The 18,572-nt window shown below is 38.3% G+C and overlaps 1 protein-coding gene and 1 long non-coding RNA gene across 43 annotated transcripts in view; both read left to right on the top strand.

The window, feature by feature from the left end:
• GPC5 (glypican 5) overlaps window positions 1–18,572 on the top strand; it is a 778,624-nt gene that overhangs the window by 34,230 nt on the left and 725,822 nt on the right. For 40 of the 42 annotated variants that reach the window (XR_014584732.1, XR_014584733.1, XR_014584734.1 and 37 more), the window contains one exon: window positions 8,684–8,845. Coding sequence is in view for 37 of the 42 variants with exons in the window: in XM_083837015.1 (XP_083693141.1) it covers window positions 8,684–8,845 (162 nt within the window). In the remaining 5 variants the exon portion in view is untranslated. The other 2 variants (XM_083836991.1, XM_083836988.1) reach the window with 2 other exon arrangements.
• LOC310900052 overlaps window positions 12,176–18,572 on the top strand; it is a 46,074-nt gene continuing 39,677 nt past the window's right edge. Inside the window, exon 1 of the long non-coding RNA XR_014584799.1 lies at window positions 12,176–12,207. This is a non-coding gene — a long non-coding RNA (uncharacterized lncRNA). The remainder of the gene's footprint in view (window positions 12,208–18,572) is intronic.

The following is an 18,572-nucleotide window of genomic DNA, read 5'->3' as shown; positions in this document are numbered from 1 at the left end:
CTTTTTTCTTACCTTCTTGTTTCCTTTCCTTTCCTTCCTTTCCTTTCCTTTTCCTTTCCTTTCCTTTTCCTTCCTTTCCTTTCCTTTCCTTCTTCCTTTCCTTTCCTTTCCTTTCCTTTCCTTCCTTTCCTTTCCTTTCCTTTCCTTCCTTTCCTTTCCTTTCCTTTCCTTTCCTTTCCTTTCCTTCCTTTCCTTTCCTTTCCTTTCCTTTCCTTTCCTTTCCTTTCCTTTCCTTTCCTTTCCTTCCTTTCCTTTCCTTTCCTTTCCTTTCCTTTCCTTTCCTTTCCTTTCCTTTCCTTTCCTTTCCTTTCTTTCCTTTCCTTCCTTCCTTTCCTTTCCTTTCCTTTCCTTTCCTTTCCTTTCCTTTCCTTTCTTTCCTTTCTTTCCTTCTTCCTTTCCTTTCCTTTCCTTTCCTTTCCTTTCCTTCCTTTCCTTTCCTTTCCTTTCCTTTCCTTTCCTTTCCTTTCCTTTCCTTTCCTTTCCTTTCCTTTCCTTTCCTTTCCTTTCCTTTCCTTTCCTTTCCTTTCCTTTCCTTTCCTTTCCTTTCCTTTCCTTTCCTTTCCTTTCCTTTCCTTTCCTTTCCTTTCCTTTCCTTTCCTTTCCTTTCCTTTCCTTTCCTTTCCTTTCCTTTCCTTTCCTTTCCTTTCCTTTCCTTTCCTTTCCTTTCCTTTCCTTTCCTTTCCTTTCCTTCCTTTCCTTTCCTTTCCTTTCCTTTCCTTTCCTTTCCTTTCCTTTCCTTTCCTTTCCTTTCCTTTCCTTTCCTTTCCTTTCCTTTCCTTTCCTTTCCTTTCCTTTCCTTTCCTTTCCTTTCCTTTCCTTTCCTTTCCTTCCTTTCCTTTCCTTTCCTTTCCTTTCCTTTCCTTTCCTTTCCTTTCCTTTCTCCTTTTTCCTTTCCTTTCCTTTTCCTTTCCTTTCCTTTTTCCTTTCCTTTCCTGTCTGTTTAAGCACTTTATAAAGAAAAACAAATGACAAAAAAAAAAAAGCAAAAAGCCTCTCTAAACCCACCACAGCTGTATTCCCTCACTGGGAACAACTGTAAGCCCCCTGCTGGCATTTGGGCCCATATACGAGCTGTGTTGAAATCTGAAGATTGAGGAGCTCTACCGGAGAGACTTCTGTAATGTACAATATTTTAAAATGTCTTTCTAATAAGTCACCCATCAGAGAATTGTAAGACTACAGTGATATAAGAGAAGCTTGCTATGTCTAGTTTTCCTTTTTTAGACTTTTCAGAGAGATTTTTAGTTCTTGAATGTTTTGGTATGCAGACTGTGAAATAAGTTTATTGAAGAGTTTAGTATTTATCCACTGCAGTATTGTCTGGAGCAGTATAAATTATAAAGATTATGTTGTGTCGTAGAAAGCAGGATTTCCAAACCTAGTTGAATACTTCTGGCCTTGGAAAGTCAAATACTGAACTATCAGACCTTCTTTAGATCAGGAATATTTGAAATAACTGTAGGAAACATGAATAGTTTATTGCATATTTAAATTAATAAGTGGATTATGTGAAGAAGAATAAATGAAATCAGCTTTAAGTAATCATAAAATGCATAAATTGAGCTGCTGAAGTTGTTCTTTGCTTGTTCTCTTCTATGTAAAACTAAAGAAAGATTGTAGTTTCAAGGAATCTTCTAATTAAAAGAAAAAAAAATCTTCTGAAGTTTATTAGTGACTGCAGTTTGGTTCTGTAAAATGTGATGCCTGTATGTTGCTAGTAAAACAAAGTGTTGTATGTTAGACCTGAGGATAGCATCAGGAAAACATGGCATTCTTTTTTTTTCTTTTCCCCCCTCTTTTTATTCTGGACTAGAAACAGAATTGCGTTAAAGCACTGTGATAAATGTGTTCTCAAATGAATGTCAAAAAGGACAAGAATTGCTCTTCAGGAAATTTAGAGCCTAGAGCCATCCAAGAGGGTACAGTGTTTGAAATTTTAAATTCTCAGGGAAGGGTTTCAGGGAAAAAAACATGGTGTCTATGTGTGTGTTTAATCATCACAGGCTTTAATCGATGCTAGAAACTGAACGACCATAGCCCTTTCCCTATTTTAATATCAGTGAATCGATCTTCGCTGCAATAACAGCTAAACTGGAATGTGTGAGAGTCCTCAAGTCTTCGTGGAGCTGGACCACGCAGTTCCCTTCACCCAGTGCCTGCTGCCCTGCAGCCCCGTGGCCAAGGCTTAAAACACCACCCCTGTGGCACTGCCGAGGTTAAAACTGAGGAGTTCTCTCTGTCAGCGCGCTGCCCTTCTGCACGCAGCTCAGAGCAGGAAAACGAAGCAGCGGTGGGAACATGCAAGTTTGTGAATTACCAGTTTCAAGCGAGCGTTCTGCATGCTTTGACGGGTTGCTTCATTAATTGGGTTTTTGGTTGCTTTGTCATTCTTGCCTTGTAGCTGCTGCCATCCTTTTCCCTAGGGGTTGCAAGCCAAAAATTGTATTCTAGCTCTTCAGTCATGGTTGAAGCAATTTAGCTAGCTGCAGCTCTTCCTCCCACCACTCATAGCTGATTCTTCTCCCTGCTCCCCACCATATTTACATACACACACACACAAACACAACAACAACAACAACAAAAAACAGTACAAGAAGACATTTACAGATGTCATCCATGAAAAGAAAAAAGAAGAAGTAAAAGCAGGATAAAACAATTTTCTGTGCCCCATTTGGATCAGCTTTACTCTAGGCACTTACCAACTGTGCTTCTTCAATTAAGTAATCAATGTCATAAAGAAATTCAGAATAATTGCTTGTGATACTTTAAATACAGTGAAAATAGTCTTGTGACACTCTAAAAAAGATGCACTTGGTATTTCAGACTAATATTTAAGAGCAGAGACCAAGTTCAAAACTAGTCAGTAAAGACTGATTATTCTCTGTTTAGGTGCTGCTGGGGAATGTCTAACTAGAAATTCTAAATTCTTGTTGATGATAATGTAGAGGTGTCTGATTTTTAGTATTTTAATTATCCCTCTGATTCTTAATGCTTTTCGCTTCAACTATTCTAAACCAGCTAATCTAGCCCTGAAAGGCAGGCTTGAAATGTATACTTACATTACACCTGCGAATTAACAGTCTAACCCTCAAAATTTTTCTGCTTTTATAACTATGTGTGATTGTTTTAGTTGTTTGTGGCCTTCAAAATGTGCTGCATATAGAATGCAGACTTTTGTGTCTGAATTCATCTCAGGACAATGTTTATATCTGATGTTTCACTGCACAAAAGCAAGTTGCAAAAAGCATAGTGGAGTATGTGAGTCTTCAGTGTGACACTGCTTAGTTCTGTCGCACCTTTTCTTTGTCATCAAGTTCTCTGCAGGGAAATCCTGATGTAGACAATACTTAGTAAAATTAATCTAGATTAATAATAGATTAATCTAGATAAAACCTCTTGGTGATTTAATTCTAGTTCAAGCAACTGTTGCGTTTCTTAATCTTAACGATTTTTTGGGCTCATACATCAAATGAGATTAGGTCAAGAAGAAAAAAGGATAGTTAAGCATATTGACCTTAAAAAGTGTGAAATCAAGAAACATTAAAAATACTGAGAATTATAATAGAAAACATTTCTTTTAATATAGATATATAATGATATTAAGTATTTATGAAAGAGAGGTAAAAGATGAATGGATCAGGCTGCTTTGTGAAACTGGAAGTCAGAGGCGTGCTGGTTTGGAAGCTAAAGTCGTCGTGAGCTAATGGTAAACTGGAGGAGCAAACTGCAGGAAGAGTGGAGAGACTCTTCAGAATAGTGTAGGAGCATTGGGTTATCTTCTGGATAACTAGAAATGAAATAATTTTTTAATTTCACAATGTTTTTGTCCCTATAAAACTGCTGCAGCTTTGGGAGAAATCCAAGCTCTGTGCTGTTCCAGTTCAGCTTCTGTGTCAGTAGGTGCTGAGCGTGATTCTGGACAGAGACGGGCTTTGGGCAAGGTCAGACATGAATTTAACACACATCACGTAGTACAATTTCTAATAGCCAGAGAGGTTTCAGCAACATAAGAGTTCGTAATCTAATCCATATGTTAGTCTGATTAGATAAAATGATGTATTCTTGTCTAACTTTTAAACTTCTATTTCTTGAGGACATCTTATTCATGCATCTGGGTTAAAAAGCACTCTGTCTTAGATTTGTATTATTATCAGTGGCCTCCCCTCCATTTCTCTTCTGAAGTCATGCTGGCTGGAAGCTTCTTTATGAAGGTAGGAGACTTCCCTGAAAAAGCAGGAATGTGGTTCTAAGAAAGAACAAGTACTGCAAAGAATTGTAAAACTGCCTGCTATGTCAGTGTAAGACCAATAGACAAAGCCCAGTAGATCAGGTTTGACTATAGGACTAATTCTTTCCTTTTGAGCTCCCTGCTGGTTTATTTGAAGGTTAGGAAGGAGAAAATCTGTGCACAAATAATAATAATAAAAACAGACAACAACCATTTGAGTTCAGAATCCATTTTTAAATAAGAAAATATAAATAAACCCTTTCCTTTTCAGTAAAGAACTTAAAGAACACATGTAGGGGCATAAAGAATATAGTAAGTCTGAAATTGCTATGGCATTGAAATGTGTCCAAACAACTTAATAACATGGTTCCTCTCTTTTCCAGTGTCAGTTACATGACTAGGTAGCTGCCTGCCTTTTTAACAGCAGTGAGTTGATTTTTGTTACAAGCAGTAGATAATATTCAGTAACCAAAAAAGAGAGAGGGGAAAAAAAAAGGCTGTTGTAATGCAATACTGTGAATATTGCTATCAGTATAAACATTTTTTCTCTTGATGTTTGTAGATGTATTGCTGCTGGCATACTACCGACTGTACCTTGGCTTGCCCTGTACTGTGATATTCTCTGTGTGATAAACTCGAAAAGAATAAAAAAAAATAACAGAGAGAGAACTGCGTGTTGTACCTGTGAATAGACCTTTCTGGTATGATGAGTAAATGTTGCTGCAGGCTTATTATCATTCCTTTAATTTACATGTAGGTGGGTGGTATATTAGTCCAGTTTGCCTCTTGCTGCTTTAACAGTATGTTATTTTAAAATTCTCATTTAATGCAGCTAATATTTAAATTAATTAGTATTCCTTATGACCGCAAATGTATCTGATCATAAGCAAGAGGATTTAAAAAGTTTTAATAGAAGCTTGCAGTGCTTTAATCCCTTAGACAATGTCAGCTTGGACATGTTCTGCATATGAGATATTGCACCTGAAATGATAAGTGTTTTATATACATGTGGTGTAACTCACCCCTGGAACAGAGTGCATTAACATAGTTTAAATCCTTATATTTTTTGATTTGAGTCATTAATCTGTCCTCTTGACCCATTCTGTGGAGTAACGTGCTCTCTCTGTACAGGACCAAACTTTACTCAAGCGAAATGACCACTGCACTGATACAAAAAAAACAAACAAACCAAAAAAAAACAACACAGTACTTTTAAACAAGTGTCATAAGTTTCAGCATAGGTTGTAGAAGAACAGACTTTCATGAAGTTCAGGTTCCAGCTTTGCCTGTTTTAAATGCTAGGTGTGGCCAGCCTTAAGCATCTGAAGTATGTGCTTGCGGTACCATGACCTGGTTCATCCCCCCTGCTGCTCCTTCTCTTTCTGCTCATTGTGTTTCAGCTGCTCTATAGCAATTGCCCTCTGCAGAGGGGCCCTTACCCAGAGCAATGAATTGGCATTATATTGCTCTTTTGTGAAGCAGCAATTCCTACGCCTGCTTTGTTGCATCTTGGGCTGCGATTTGGTGTGCCCTTGTCTTTGCAAGGCAAAATGGGATGAGAGGAGTCTCTGTATTTGGGGGTGCTGCCTAGGACTGGGAATGTGGGAATGCTGTGGGAAGTTGAAGGTGGTCAGCAGTTTAGGGGACTTGGTTTGGAGGTTCAGTATGGGTTGGGAGGTTGGAGTCAGTAGGGTCAGAAGACTTCTCCAAGGCTTGGGGAAGCATTGGAGATGAAGGAGAGGGAGAAGCTGGCTCTGATGCTATTTTCTTTGGCGTGCATAACAAATGCAAAAGTATCTAATAGATAATGTAATAGACCACCTTTAATTTTGCAGTTTTATTTTCATTTTTCTGCTGAATTGGAATGTCTGGGGATGGGATGTGTACATCCAAAGGCAGCTTGCCAGGAGAAATTAGTTCGTAAGCTGTAAAAATTTGAATACTGAAGAACATGGAAATCACGTTTAAATAAACGATAAGGGTAAACAGCTTTCAAAAATATCCAGTAGTATGATGAAAAAGGTATCTTGTAGCATTACTAGAACACTTAAGAAATATAATTTCTTAATAGTTGCAGAAGTTCAGTGATTTGTGGCTGCATTTGAATAAAGTTTTATCTTTCTGTTGGGTTCAGCTTCCTGGACTGTGGCACGTAGGTGTGCCAATCGCTGTGTTACGCTTCTGCCAAGAACCACTTCAAAGAGATTTACAGGGATATCACTCGCCTGAGTTCATTTTCATATCCAGAGGTCACATTCTTGCTTTTGCATGCTTCCATGAAGGCAATCTCAGATTTCTGAATTCTGTATGGTAGCAGGATTTCGTAAAAGTATCTACTGCTCTTCCCTTAACATAATGAGATTTACTCCTGCTCATGTCTGTGAAATGGATTTATTTCAAGGCACACATTCTTAACATGGGTGGTGAAATGTTCCTGTGTATGTGGGGTCAAACATTCGTCATGTATATGAAGTCAAACAGTTGTCTTCATAGATATGAAGCAGTGTTATCAATTCCTGAACAGCACTCTTCACTGCAATCAATTCGTTTTGCCTGAAAATGTGCATGAAGAAAAAAAAAGATTCTTTAAAAATGAAGAGAAATTATGTAGTATTTAACACTGTAGGTTGAAATGTATCTTTCTTTCATACCTGCTTTGGGATGGAGGAACAAGGGAATTGTGACGATGGAAACCACCAATGCCAGAAGGAAATGTTGAGCAAATCAGAGACCATATTATCTGTCATATGCTATATTTTTCAAGGGAATTAAATTACCTCTGTGTAGTATTGTAGAGACAAGTTTTATCTAGAGTCTTAGATGAACACAACTTTTGAATGGTCTATATTACTTACCTTTTTCATTCTGGCCTCATGCTTTTCTAAATGTGATTTTTAAGGAATCTTCTGAATCTTTTCTACTTGCCTGAATATGATGCAGTGGGTTCCTGTTTCAGGCTTGGCGTTGCTGCCTGTAAATAACATTTTTCCCACTGTGTAGCTGAAGTGAAGTTCCAGGACCAGGAATCTCTTCATTAAGATGTCTTCAACCAGCACATGCATAAAGGGACATACATTGGATATAATGAATTTAAACATTTTGTCATTCTCCAAGAGTACTCTGATCAGTAGTTTGGTGTTTTTTTTTTTTTAGTTTTTTTTTTTAAAGCTTTTTGGAATATGTTATTTAAAACCACCTAACTTAAATAACTAATGGAGTATTGAGGGTACAAACGTGTAAGGCCTCCCTTTCCCCATAACTACATTCATACTACTTCTGAATGAGTTTTCAGAGAAAATATGGAGGAAAAAAGAAGTATGATTTAAAAGGAATGTTAGGGCACCCTCCTAACATAAAAAGGTTAGCTTCAGGGAGGTAGTGTAAGAACTGAAAGTGAGTATAGAGTCAAGGATGACACAGATTTAAGTTTTCATTTTAGAATGTCTTGCTTTTTTATTCCCATCATGATCTTCCCTTTCTACTTATTATGAAGAAAGAATTAGGTATATATACACAACCACTGAATTACGATTCAGCCCACAGAGCAGATAAAAATGTGATTCCTGTCAGTGAAACAGTGTATCAGAACAGAGTCTGAATTGAACAGTACAATTTTTGTGTTAATGTCATTTAAATTCTCACATCTTTCGTCTTTCATGGAATGTTTGTTTTTTTATTTTAGAAAACTTTTTTTTGATAAAATGTAAAACATTTTAATGCCACATGATAACAAAGAGGGCAAATAAGGTGTTTTCATGCTTGAATATCTCCAGTTATTAAAAAAATAAAAATGAAACAGCTGTCAGAACAGTACCGAATTCCCCCTCTTGAATTTCAGTGTGCCAACAACTTGAAAAGATGTTCATTTCTATAAACTTTTCCCATCCCAGTAGTGAAGTAGTGAATTGGCATGACAGTTACATGGGAATGTTAGACATCAGAGAAAACCAGTAAGAGAGATTAGATTGGAATTTAGGACTGCTCCATATAAAAGTTAATATGAGCATGTTCATATCAGGAATGGGCTTTCTGCTGTCGTGTCTGTAATATTTGGCAGTAGTTAGCTCTTTCCAGCCCAAGTTTCATAGGAGAACAAGAATGCCAGACATGAGCTAGCCCAGCAGATCAGTATTCTAGGTGATATACAGCGCATATCCAATGTGTTTGACCAATATTAGCTAGTAATATTCAAGCTGAAATAAGATTGCAGTGTCAAGGAAATGCTGTTATATGACACTAATTAACTGTAATAAGTGTATTCTTCCCACAGCATTTTGGTTACTACCCCCATCTAATTTTTGTTTAACAAGATCTGATGTCTTTAAAGCTCTGGGTATTTCTTTTATATATATATAAGTATATATACCTGTGCTAAAAACAAAAAAAGTTTTCTGTGCCTTCATATATTGTGTACCTCTGTTTCGTTGTAATCATTGTAATTATTTCTTTCTCTAGGGGTTGATCTCCAGGTTTGTACTTCAAAAAATCCAACATGCTGCAACAAAAAGATGGAAGAAAGATATCAGACCGCAGCAAAGCAAGATATACAGCAAGTGCTTCAAACATCAAGTGCTACATTAAAATTTTTAATATCTCGTAATGCAGCTGCATTTCAAGGTAAGGCTTTCTGCTTTTTGTCTTCAAACCTGTTCATACTTTTCTTGATTTTAATCTTTGATTAGTTTAGGTGTATAATAAAAGTTACCTGTTATTTTTTCGTTTCTCTTTTCCCTGCAGAAGGAGCATTGAATCATGTAGGTGATAAGCAACTGCATTGCTTTTGGAACTAGTGACTTTTGAAAAATAAGATTTGAAAAAAAAAAGAAGCAGTTTTAAAAAGATGATTTGATTAAGCTTATAAACCACTGTCTTGGCTTTCCTCCTAGACCTCCTTAATTTGGATGATAATTTAATTAATTTGGCAAAACTATTGCCTAATGTGCTACGAAACAGATTTTGTTGTTCTGTTTCTGCTCACCACATTGTCTTGTTTTAATGGAAATACTTGGGTGTTTTTTTCCTGAGGTACGTTTCTGGGATCAAATTTTGTTCCAGTTATGTAGGTTCTTGAATTTCTTTAAAAAAATGATAAAAATAAATAAAATTTGAATTTCAAATTGAATTGAATTTCAATTGAATTGGTTGAAATGAAATTGAGTCTGGTGAATTTCATTTGTTTCAATGCATGATAGGAAACTATCTCTTGAATTATAAGCTGTTTGAGCTGTTGGTGGGATTACCTTTAAGAAATTTTCCTGCATTCTATTCATTTTACTCTGAATTTATACGGCATCAATTAATGCGGAAATTCATCAGGAACTGGGAATATGTGAGTAATAGTGGCAATGTATGGTTGTATGTGATGGAAAGTGAAATAGGGTTCACACGTATTAAGGACAAAGCCCTACAGTCCTGTCATTTGTTTATTAATGTGTACTTAACAGCCTTAATATGCACTTATGGCCACTTGGGTGAATAGGGTAAGATATACAGGTTTAGGAAGTTGTCCCTCTGGTGGCTCTTGTTTTTAACCTTTGAATCTAAAATGATTAGCAGATTGAAAACAAGTGCTCATAAAATGGGCCACAAAATTGACTCTGAGCTCCTAAGGCCTTCCCTCTTTTGAAGTTTAGCTTCTGTCTAATGCTAAGACCAAGTTGTTGTCTGCCTTCTGGAAGCATTGCCATTTAGCCTGGATGACACAGCTGTCAGTGTGTGTCATGGTCAGGAGATCATTGGTAAAGTGCACAAAGAAAGCTCTGCCTCCCTGTAATCTGCCTTCATTCTCCCTTCCAGCTTGTGTAAATTAGCCTTCTTTTTTTGCAACATGCTGTGTTGCTTTGCTGATCTGAGGCTGTAGACTCTGTAGAGCTGAGGAACCAGCAGTACTTTCCTTAAGTGAGGGCTGTGCTTTCTACTGTGGGACTTTAACACCTCCTGCCTTCCCTCAGCCGTAGGACAACAAAACAAAACAAAAAACCAACCAACCAAACAAAAACAAAAACCACCTTTACACTCCTAGATTATATACTTGTGCAATCCCAGAATTTCTCAGTCTTGACAGGAATTGGATTTAAGTGAAATTAAAGTGATGTTAAGTGAAATCAGGACCCAGAAACTGACTTTTCTGTTGCTTTTACATCCTGAGAGGTTCAGTCTGTTGCATATTTTCAGACTGCATGCAGAGCATATACCTACCGCTGTAGTTGAGCTCTCTCTGAAAGTCAGGAGTATGCATGCCTTTGAGGAGAAATGATGATGAGGTATTTCCCTCATGTACAATCTTAGCAATTATTCAGGATGTGGCTTCTAGGCTCTTTTTGGCCTATAAAGATTTTAATTGTAACCCCTGCAAGTTCAGGAAGGTGCCCTAATCACCAATTTAGAGGCTAATAGGGAGCAAATGCACTTTCAAATTCTCCCACTAATGCCATTTTACAGCGTAGAAAGGGATTCAAGAAGCGCTAGTGATGATTCATCCTCCCACTAGAGGGATGGTTTGAGCACCTCTTGAGGATTACATTTTTTCATCTTTTGGTGAAAAACACATGAGCAGTGCTTGTAGCAGGAACCCAAGCCGCCTTTCCGAAGTATGTAGCCTAACCACTCAGTACTAATCCTACTAGATTTTTTTCATTATTTGCTTTTAAACTAATATTTTTCAATGCATATACTATGAAGTATATATTTTGTATATGTTACATACTTCAAATATTTTAAATTATATGATTTAGTACTTTTGTCTTATATTTCCATCTATGCAAGGAAGTATAATTAGAGAGAATATTCTGTAGATTCCAGAGTTGCTGAGGTATAAAACCTTCTTTGCCCTGGAAGTAGTAATTTGTGGGAAAACATGAAGTTGTATATACTATTCATTTTTGAAGAACTGAAGAATTGCTGCCATTGCTAACTGAAATTCAAGCTGTATGGTTTCAGATTCAGAAACCATGAAATGATGTTGCTGATGTTTTTTGGGTTTTGAACTCTAGGAACATAGACATATTTCTGTCTGGACAAAATCCTGAACAACCTGGTCTGAGTTCAGATTTTAACCCGCTTTGAGCAGGAGTTTGGACTGGAGACCTCCTGAAGGCCCTTCCCGGTGCCTTTGTCTCAGCATTCACCACCTGGAGAAAGATCACACCTTGAGGCATTCCCCTTACCTTTTTTTCAGGCTGGGCTGTGCAGCTGGAAGTGAGATTACCTCAAAGTGAAATCTTCACCAAACTTTCCTGCTACTTTGGCAATTGGTCAGGCATCTCAGCAGTTAGGCAGAAAGTGTGAAGGGGGTTGTTGGGGTGTGTGCAGATGGGAGCAGGTGTCATGGACTTCACCACAGTTACCTGCCTGTGTTTGTTGAGGTTGGATGCCTTGGCCTGCAAGAGCCAAGTGAAACAAAGGCTCCAAGTGAAACAAATAGGTAATGTTTTCTTTCAGTTTCATACATATTCAGTAGTGAGAAGTAGTTAAAGTAAGTCACCTGTGTCTGCCTTTGGAGATCTTCAGAGGCGTGTTTTCTGTATGCATTAAATGAAGTCCAGACGTACTAAGTACTAAAGGATCAATAAGTACTTTAGGATCACTGTGTTTGCTCATAAAGCATCCGTGTCTATCTGTTAACTGTGTGTGCATGTTTCTTCATATGAGAGTAAAAATACCTGTATATGATATGTCTATGCCACCTTCTATTGTTTCTTTAAATCCTGTGGTACTATATTGTGTAAGTATTGCCTTCTATTGACAATTTTCAAATGTTGCAAAAATTCCATCCAGGCTTTTTAAAACACATCGGGTTAAATGATGTAAATTGTACCACTTGTGTACTGCTTCTTAGCAAGTACTGTTATGGTTTTTCCTTACATTTCAGGGCATTTTAAAATGTACGTCTGCTTTTTCACTCTACATCTTGATTCTTGTTAATACCTTTGAAGAGTGATGAGGGAACAGAAGGATAAGAGAGAGTGAAGTTAAAAAAGGTAATATATGCCAGCCTAGATATTAATGTATTAAGTGGGAGATATTTTGTGGAGAGCAAGAAATCATTCTTCCCTTGGGGAAGGTGACTACAAAACTTAGGCTGCACGCTAACAGTGTTTCAAGACAGTTATGTTAGGTAGGATAGCATTCTTGCACATCTTTGCATTTTTAGCATTTGTTGTCTTAATAACAAGTAAGAAAAGGACTGTGAGTGCTGTGCAGGTACTGCAATGCCATCTCCATTCTAGGGGAAACCATAAAACCACATAATTGCTTTTTTAACCTTTATTTTATATGCTGTAGACCTATATATATATATACTTCTTCAGCAGAGTTCTTAGGTACTACACAAAGTTCACACTGACTCTTGTTGATACCTCCAGATGAAGGAAGACAGAGGGCCACCAGAGGTCAGCTGGCATGGTCTGGCTTGTGACTGTCCTGCTTGGAAGCGGTGCTTGTAGGACCCATGGTTTCCAGACAGTCTGTGTAGCACTTGGCCAGAAGTTTCCTCTGGGATGAGTCTTGGGCTGGCAGATTTTTATTTTTTATTATTTTCTATTTTTTATATTTAGTTCGAAGTATCTGTACTCGTGTGAAGACAGTTCACCGAAGTGCCTCCTTAACATGAACATCTAAGAGGAAACATAGATGTGTGATAGCTAGGCCTGCTGAGCTGTTGTAGTGTCGAGAGGTTTAAACCTGACATTGCTCATACTGTCTTTTGAGAGGATATCTTGGCACAAACCGTTCCTCTCAAAATATTTTGGCATTGTTCCAGGGAGAGCTGGGTGGAGATATCTAACACAGAAGGGAGGAGGCAGAAGTGGTTGTCTGGCTCCCTGCCTGGAAGTGTTCACACCTGCAGGGTCAGCTACCACTGGCGCAGGGCAGAGGATGCTGTGTGTCCCCTGTCAGAGCCTGGGACCTGCTGGAGAGGTTGTTGCTTGGTTAAGGTTGGAAGTGACATGGATGTGGCCTAGGCAGGGAAAGACTCAGCAATCAGTCACCTTACGCAGTTTTGCTTATCTATTTTGCTTAAAGAGTGGTTGAATAAGCGGTACTGCACTTTGGGACTTCAGAAGAATGATTTCAACCATCACTATTAGTTTCTCACTGGCTAGCCTTACTATTGCTTATAATCATGACAGTGCTATTGTGATACTTACCTTTTGTTTCTTGTAAAAGAAACAGGAATATTGGACACAGATTTGTGAATTAGATTTCAGGAATCAGATATATAACACTAAAGTGGAACCAGCCTGTAGCTTCCTTTAACATTACTAGGAATAACCTTTCTATTACCATAAAGATCGAAGTGCAAATTTATGAAATGCTTTCTACCAATATAATTTGTATCTGGTTTTCTTATTTTACAGTCTCTTTACTATTTGGCATTACAATACGTTCATGAGAGGATGGGAACTGCAGTTAAAATAAAAAATTCACTAGTGACCTGTAGCAGAAAAAAATGTTTATTCTGTGAGCAAAGCAAAGGTTCTGGAAAAAAATGTCTGACCTGTTTCAGGCCAGATAGGCTTTGCAGAACAGGATAGGTGTTTGAGACTAAAATGGAGTTTTCAGCACAGTCTTGTCAATAAACTATCAGGCTGAAGCTTCCTGCCTGTCTCATGTGAAAATACCTTCTTCAAGATTTGAACCATCCTAGAATTCAAAAGATTTGGGAGAGAAAGTTAAAAATGTAGCATTGAGGTAGTTCTTAACGAGGTTGAGAGCCTTTGATTCTCATGAGGAAAACACATTTGAATTTCACCATGATAAGGGTTTAATAAGAGTACATTATGTGTGCGAGCTTGGTTTGAAATAAGTAAATACTGGTATCTAAATGCTAGTGAACCTCAATGGGTGTCATTCAGTCCTCTAAGGGATGATTTCTGAATTACTCTAGAATCACCATTTGCAGTTTTTGACAAGGGAAAGCAGTAAAACATTTAAATCCTCTGTATTTCAGGCTTTCTTTAATGAGGTGAGGGCAATACCTTCTCCCCCAAATGATGCTTATAGCCGAGTCCAGTAAGACATGATGCAGAGCAATATTGTGAATGTGAAAGAGAAACCTGAAGAGTTTTCATATGCGATGGCATATCACAGGTGATGCAAGCTGCCATGTAATAAAATGCTTTATTACATAACACCAGTGCTCACATAGTAACATTTGAAATAAAAACAAGCAGCCAAAATGATGGGTATGGATGACTAGAAAGAACTTAAGTCCTATACCCATGAAAAGGGCTTCCTACTGACCCCCCTAGCCATACCATGTCATGGATGTATGACCCTTGTATAGTCACAGTGCAGTGCCAAGTTATGTGTAGGGGGAAAAAAAATCACAACACAGGAGTTCCTCTCCAACCACTTGAAGAAGAACTGAATAGTCAGTCATCTAGGAAGCTGGTGATTTGGAGTGGGATGGAGCTACCGGCAAAGGATAGCAGATCTTGCGTCACTGTTATTTTTTCACACAGAGCATGTAACTCTTTAGAAGGTGGCAGTATATGACATAGCAGCTTGTCTGGTTGAAAAGGAAATTGGGAGATAATTAGATTGGAGAGTCTGAAAGCAAATGGACTTTGGTATGTGCTACTGTGTTTGGGATCTCTAGTATTGTAAAACTGATTTTACAAAATGGAACCTTGGATTGTTAATGAATGTGGCAGCCTTTCACCAAAATGGCGGGCTTGGCAACTATACCTTTCTAAGAAAGAGGTAATAAATGGCATTCTTTCACTACAGTGTTTCCTGACACTTTTACTACTATGCAGGAAAACTCTACAGTTTTTGTGATGTAAGTTCTGGAGTATATCGAATCACCTTGCCCCAAACCAGTTTCTTTTTTTTTTCCCCTGTATAATTTTAGTACATAATAGATCAATGTTGACTTTAAGCTTGATCAGAATTAAATGAAATCAAACTTATATCAGATTGTTTGAGGTCACAGTACACTTGCTACATTTAAATATGATAAAGTTGTAGCCTGTAGCTAAAGTAAGTTATGTGAACTAGAAAATGTGTTGAAAAGTTCTGAGCTGCTTTCTCTGGTAGCATGCTAAGCCATAAGAAATAATGAAATTTTGTTCATCCTTGTAATACTGTACCTGCTGTGGCACTGTTTCAATTGTTTTCCATTTGTGAAGTTCTGTGAAGAATTATTTGAAAATTAGAAAACTATTTCAGCAGGATCTGCTGTATCTCACTTAAGGTTTCAAATGACGATTGCCCTCTGTATAATTTGCAATGCAAAGAGCTGCTTTGAAGTTCCAGCATTTTCCCTTTCTCTACTCTGTAATCCTTTGTATTTTAAGTGTGATAAAAATAAGCTAAAATCCAAGTACCTGTGAATCCCAACTTCCATTAAATAAATGAAACTGATTATATTAAAAGTCAAGAAAGTGGACAGGCTGAGACCTACTTGTCGCTCGGTTGTTGTACTGAGGGATAAGGGTCTCAAAAACCTCTCACGTTCACTGGAGTTACGCACCTCATTCTCTTACCCTGTGGAACTTTCCCCATAGCTATGATAATATTAACTCTTGGGCTGAGGAATAGAATCACAGAATTCCTTGAGTTGAACAGGACCTTAAAGACCATCTAGTTCAACCCCCCTGCCATGGGCAAGGACAGCTCCCACCAGACCAGTTTGCTCAAGTCCCCATCTAACCTGGGCTTGAACACTTCCAGGGATGGGGCATCCACTGCTTGTCTGGGCAACCTGTTCCAGTGCCTCACCACCCTCTGAGCAAACAACTTCTAAATATCTAATCTGAATCTACCCTTTTTTAGTTTAAAAACATTCCCCTTTTCCTATCACTACACTCCCTGACAGAGTTCCTCCTCAGCTTTCTTGTAGGCCCCTTTAGGTATTGAAATGCCACTCTAAGAGCTCCCCAGAGTTCTAGTCTGAACAGCCCCAACTCCCTCAGCCTCTTTTCATAGGAGAGGTGCTCCAGCCCTTTGATCATCTTCATGGACCTCCTCTGCACCTGCTCCAACAGGTCCATGCCCTTCTTATGTTGGGGGCCCCAGAGCTGAAAGTAGTACTCCAGGTGGGTTCTCACAAGAGCAGAGTAGAGGAGGTGAATCACCTCCCTTAACCTGCTGGCCATGCTGCTTTTGATGCAGCCCAGGGCATGTCTGGCTTTCTGGGCTGAAAACACACAGTGCCAGCTCATGTTGAGTTTTTCATCAACCAGCACCCCCAGGTCCTTCTCCTCAGGGCTGCTTTCAATCCACTTATCACCCAGCCTATAGTGATGTTTTGAGATTGTCCTGACACAGATGCAGTTCCTTGCACTTGGCCTTGTTGAACTTCATGAGGTTTGCACAGGCCCACCTCTCAAGCCTGTCCAGGTCCCTCCGGATGGCATCCCTTCCCTCCAGTGTGTTGCTGACACCACACAGCTTGGTGTCATTGGCAGACTTGCTGAGGACACACTCAATCCCACTGTTTATGTCATTAATAGAAATACTTAACAGTACTAGTCCCCATACAGACCCCTGAGGGACACTGCTCGTCACTGGTCTCCACCTGGACGTTGAGCCATTGACCACAACTCTTTGAATGCAACCATCCAGACAATTCCTTACCCACCGAGTGGTCCATCCGTCAAATCCATGTCTATCTAATTCAGAGACAAGGATATCATGCAGGACAGTGTCAAATGCTTTGCACAAGTTCAGGTAGATGATGTCAGTTGCTCTTCCGCCATCCACCAAGGCTGTAACCCCGTCGTAGAAGGCCACCAGATTTGCCAGGCATGATCTGCTCTTAGTGCAGCTATATTGGCTGTCACCAATCACCTTCTTATTTTCCATGTGCCTAAGGGTACTTTCCAGAAGGATCTGCTCCATGATCTTTCCAGGCACAGAGGTGAGCCTGACTGGCCTGTAGTTCCCTGGGCCTTCATTTTTTCCCTTTTTAAGCGGGGGGGTTTTGTTTCCCATCTTCCAGTCAGTGACAACTTCACCAGTCTGTCATGAATTTTCAAATAAAAGTAGAGAATGTAAATATAGCAAGACAATGATTATACCCACTGGTTGGTCTAGGGTGCAAAGTTGTTACAGAATCCTTATTAACTTCAGAAATCATCTATTCAGGTGGTATTTTGTTTTCTGTATAATGCAAAAGCAGGATAAGCAGTGTACTATTGTAACTTAGAATTGGACCAAGTATGTCTATATACACGTAAAGCACAGCATTAAGGGGCTGTTGTAAGTGCAGAAATCTCAATATTTAGATTAATACTTTTAAGCACTAAACCTGAGTTTTATTTCTTTATTGCAGATAATAAAAATGTCTTTTATGATTCTGGAAGGATTTACTTTCATTGTATTTCATTCTTATCTTTTGGATTATTATTTGCATACATGTATGCTTTGCTACAGGCATTCCTGAAGTTTATAAACACAGGGATTCACTGGGATTCTGTAATAACAGTTTTTACCACGTCAGTCTTCTCTTAAAATTGTATTTCTTCTGGTGTGCTCTTAGGCTTGCAGATTCTTGTCTCAAGCTATGGTTACTTACAATCACTTAATTATTTTTACTAGCTGCAGTAATACCCGGGTTACAGTTAAGCTGACTTAGATAGACTGGTAATTATGCAATCCTGTCATCGTGGATATCAGCTAAATTCTCAGAGTCAAATGCTGGGTAAATACCAAGATTTTGACATAATAATATATAACATTTTTATGTATATATATAATAATAATATTTACATATATAATATATATATTAATACCCAGCTAACTGGTATTTTGGTTTAGATCTTCGTAACAAAGCGATCAGTATAGACATATGCTAATCTCAAACTTTTATACGTTACGCTGTGCTTATGCATTAGAAAAAAGACAAGTGATGTACAAATTTAAAACATCATTTCCTTCTGTGCAGTGGCTTGCATTTTCATGTAACTGTGGATGCCTGCATACTGCTTATTCTGAAAATTTTGGGAAGCTGATTTGCTGGTAGAATGTAGGAGATTGAAAGGAGATAGAAGTTCAAGAGAAGACAGTATAAAATTGGTGGTTTAGGACAACTGTGTTGTGTTGTTTCAAAGACAGCATTTTTCTGTAGCCATTTAGATTTCCAGGATTTTCAAGTACAAGTGGAAAAGTTATATTTCTGTTTAGTATCTGTTAAGAAAATGAAATAAATTGTCAGCCAGTCAAGTATTGTTGGAAGACAGAAGTTGAAGTAATATTGAGAAGTTGGAAACAAAGCCTGAAAAACAGTGTTCGTTAGGAGCAAATACAGGTGCTACCTTTAATCATGAAGAAACAGGGGAAGAAATAACAGGATGGGGGATAACTTTCTGTGGATCTGTTTTGTAAGAAAAGTTCT

Source organism: Anser anser, assembly GCF_964211835.1.
Source record: "Anser anser genome assembly, chromosome: 1".
Taxonomy (NCBI): Eukaryota; Metazoa; Chordata; class Aves; order Anseriformes; family Anatidae; genus Anser; species Anser anser.
This window is presented reverse-complemented; position numbering and strand designations above follow the sequence as displayed.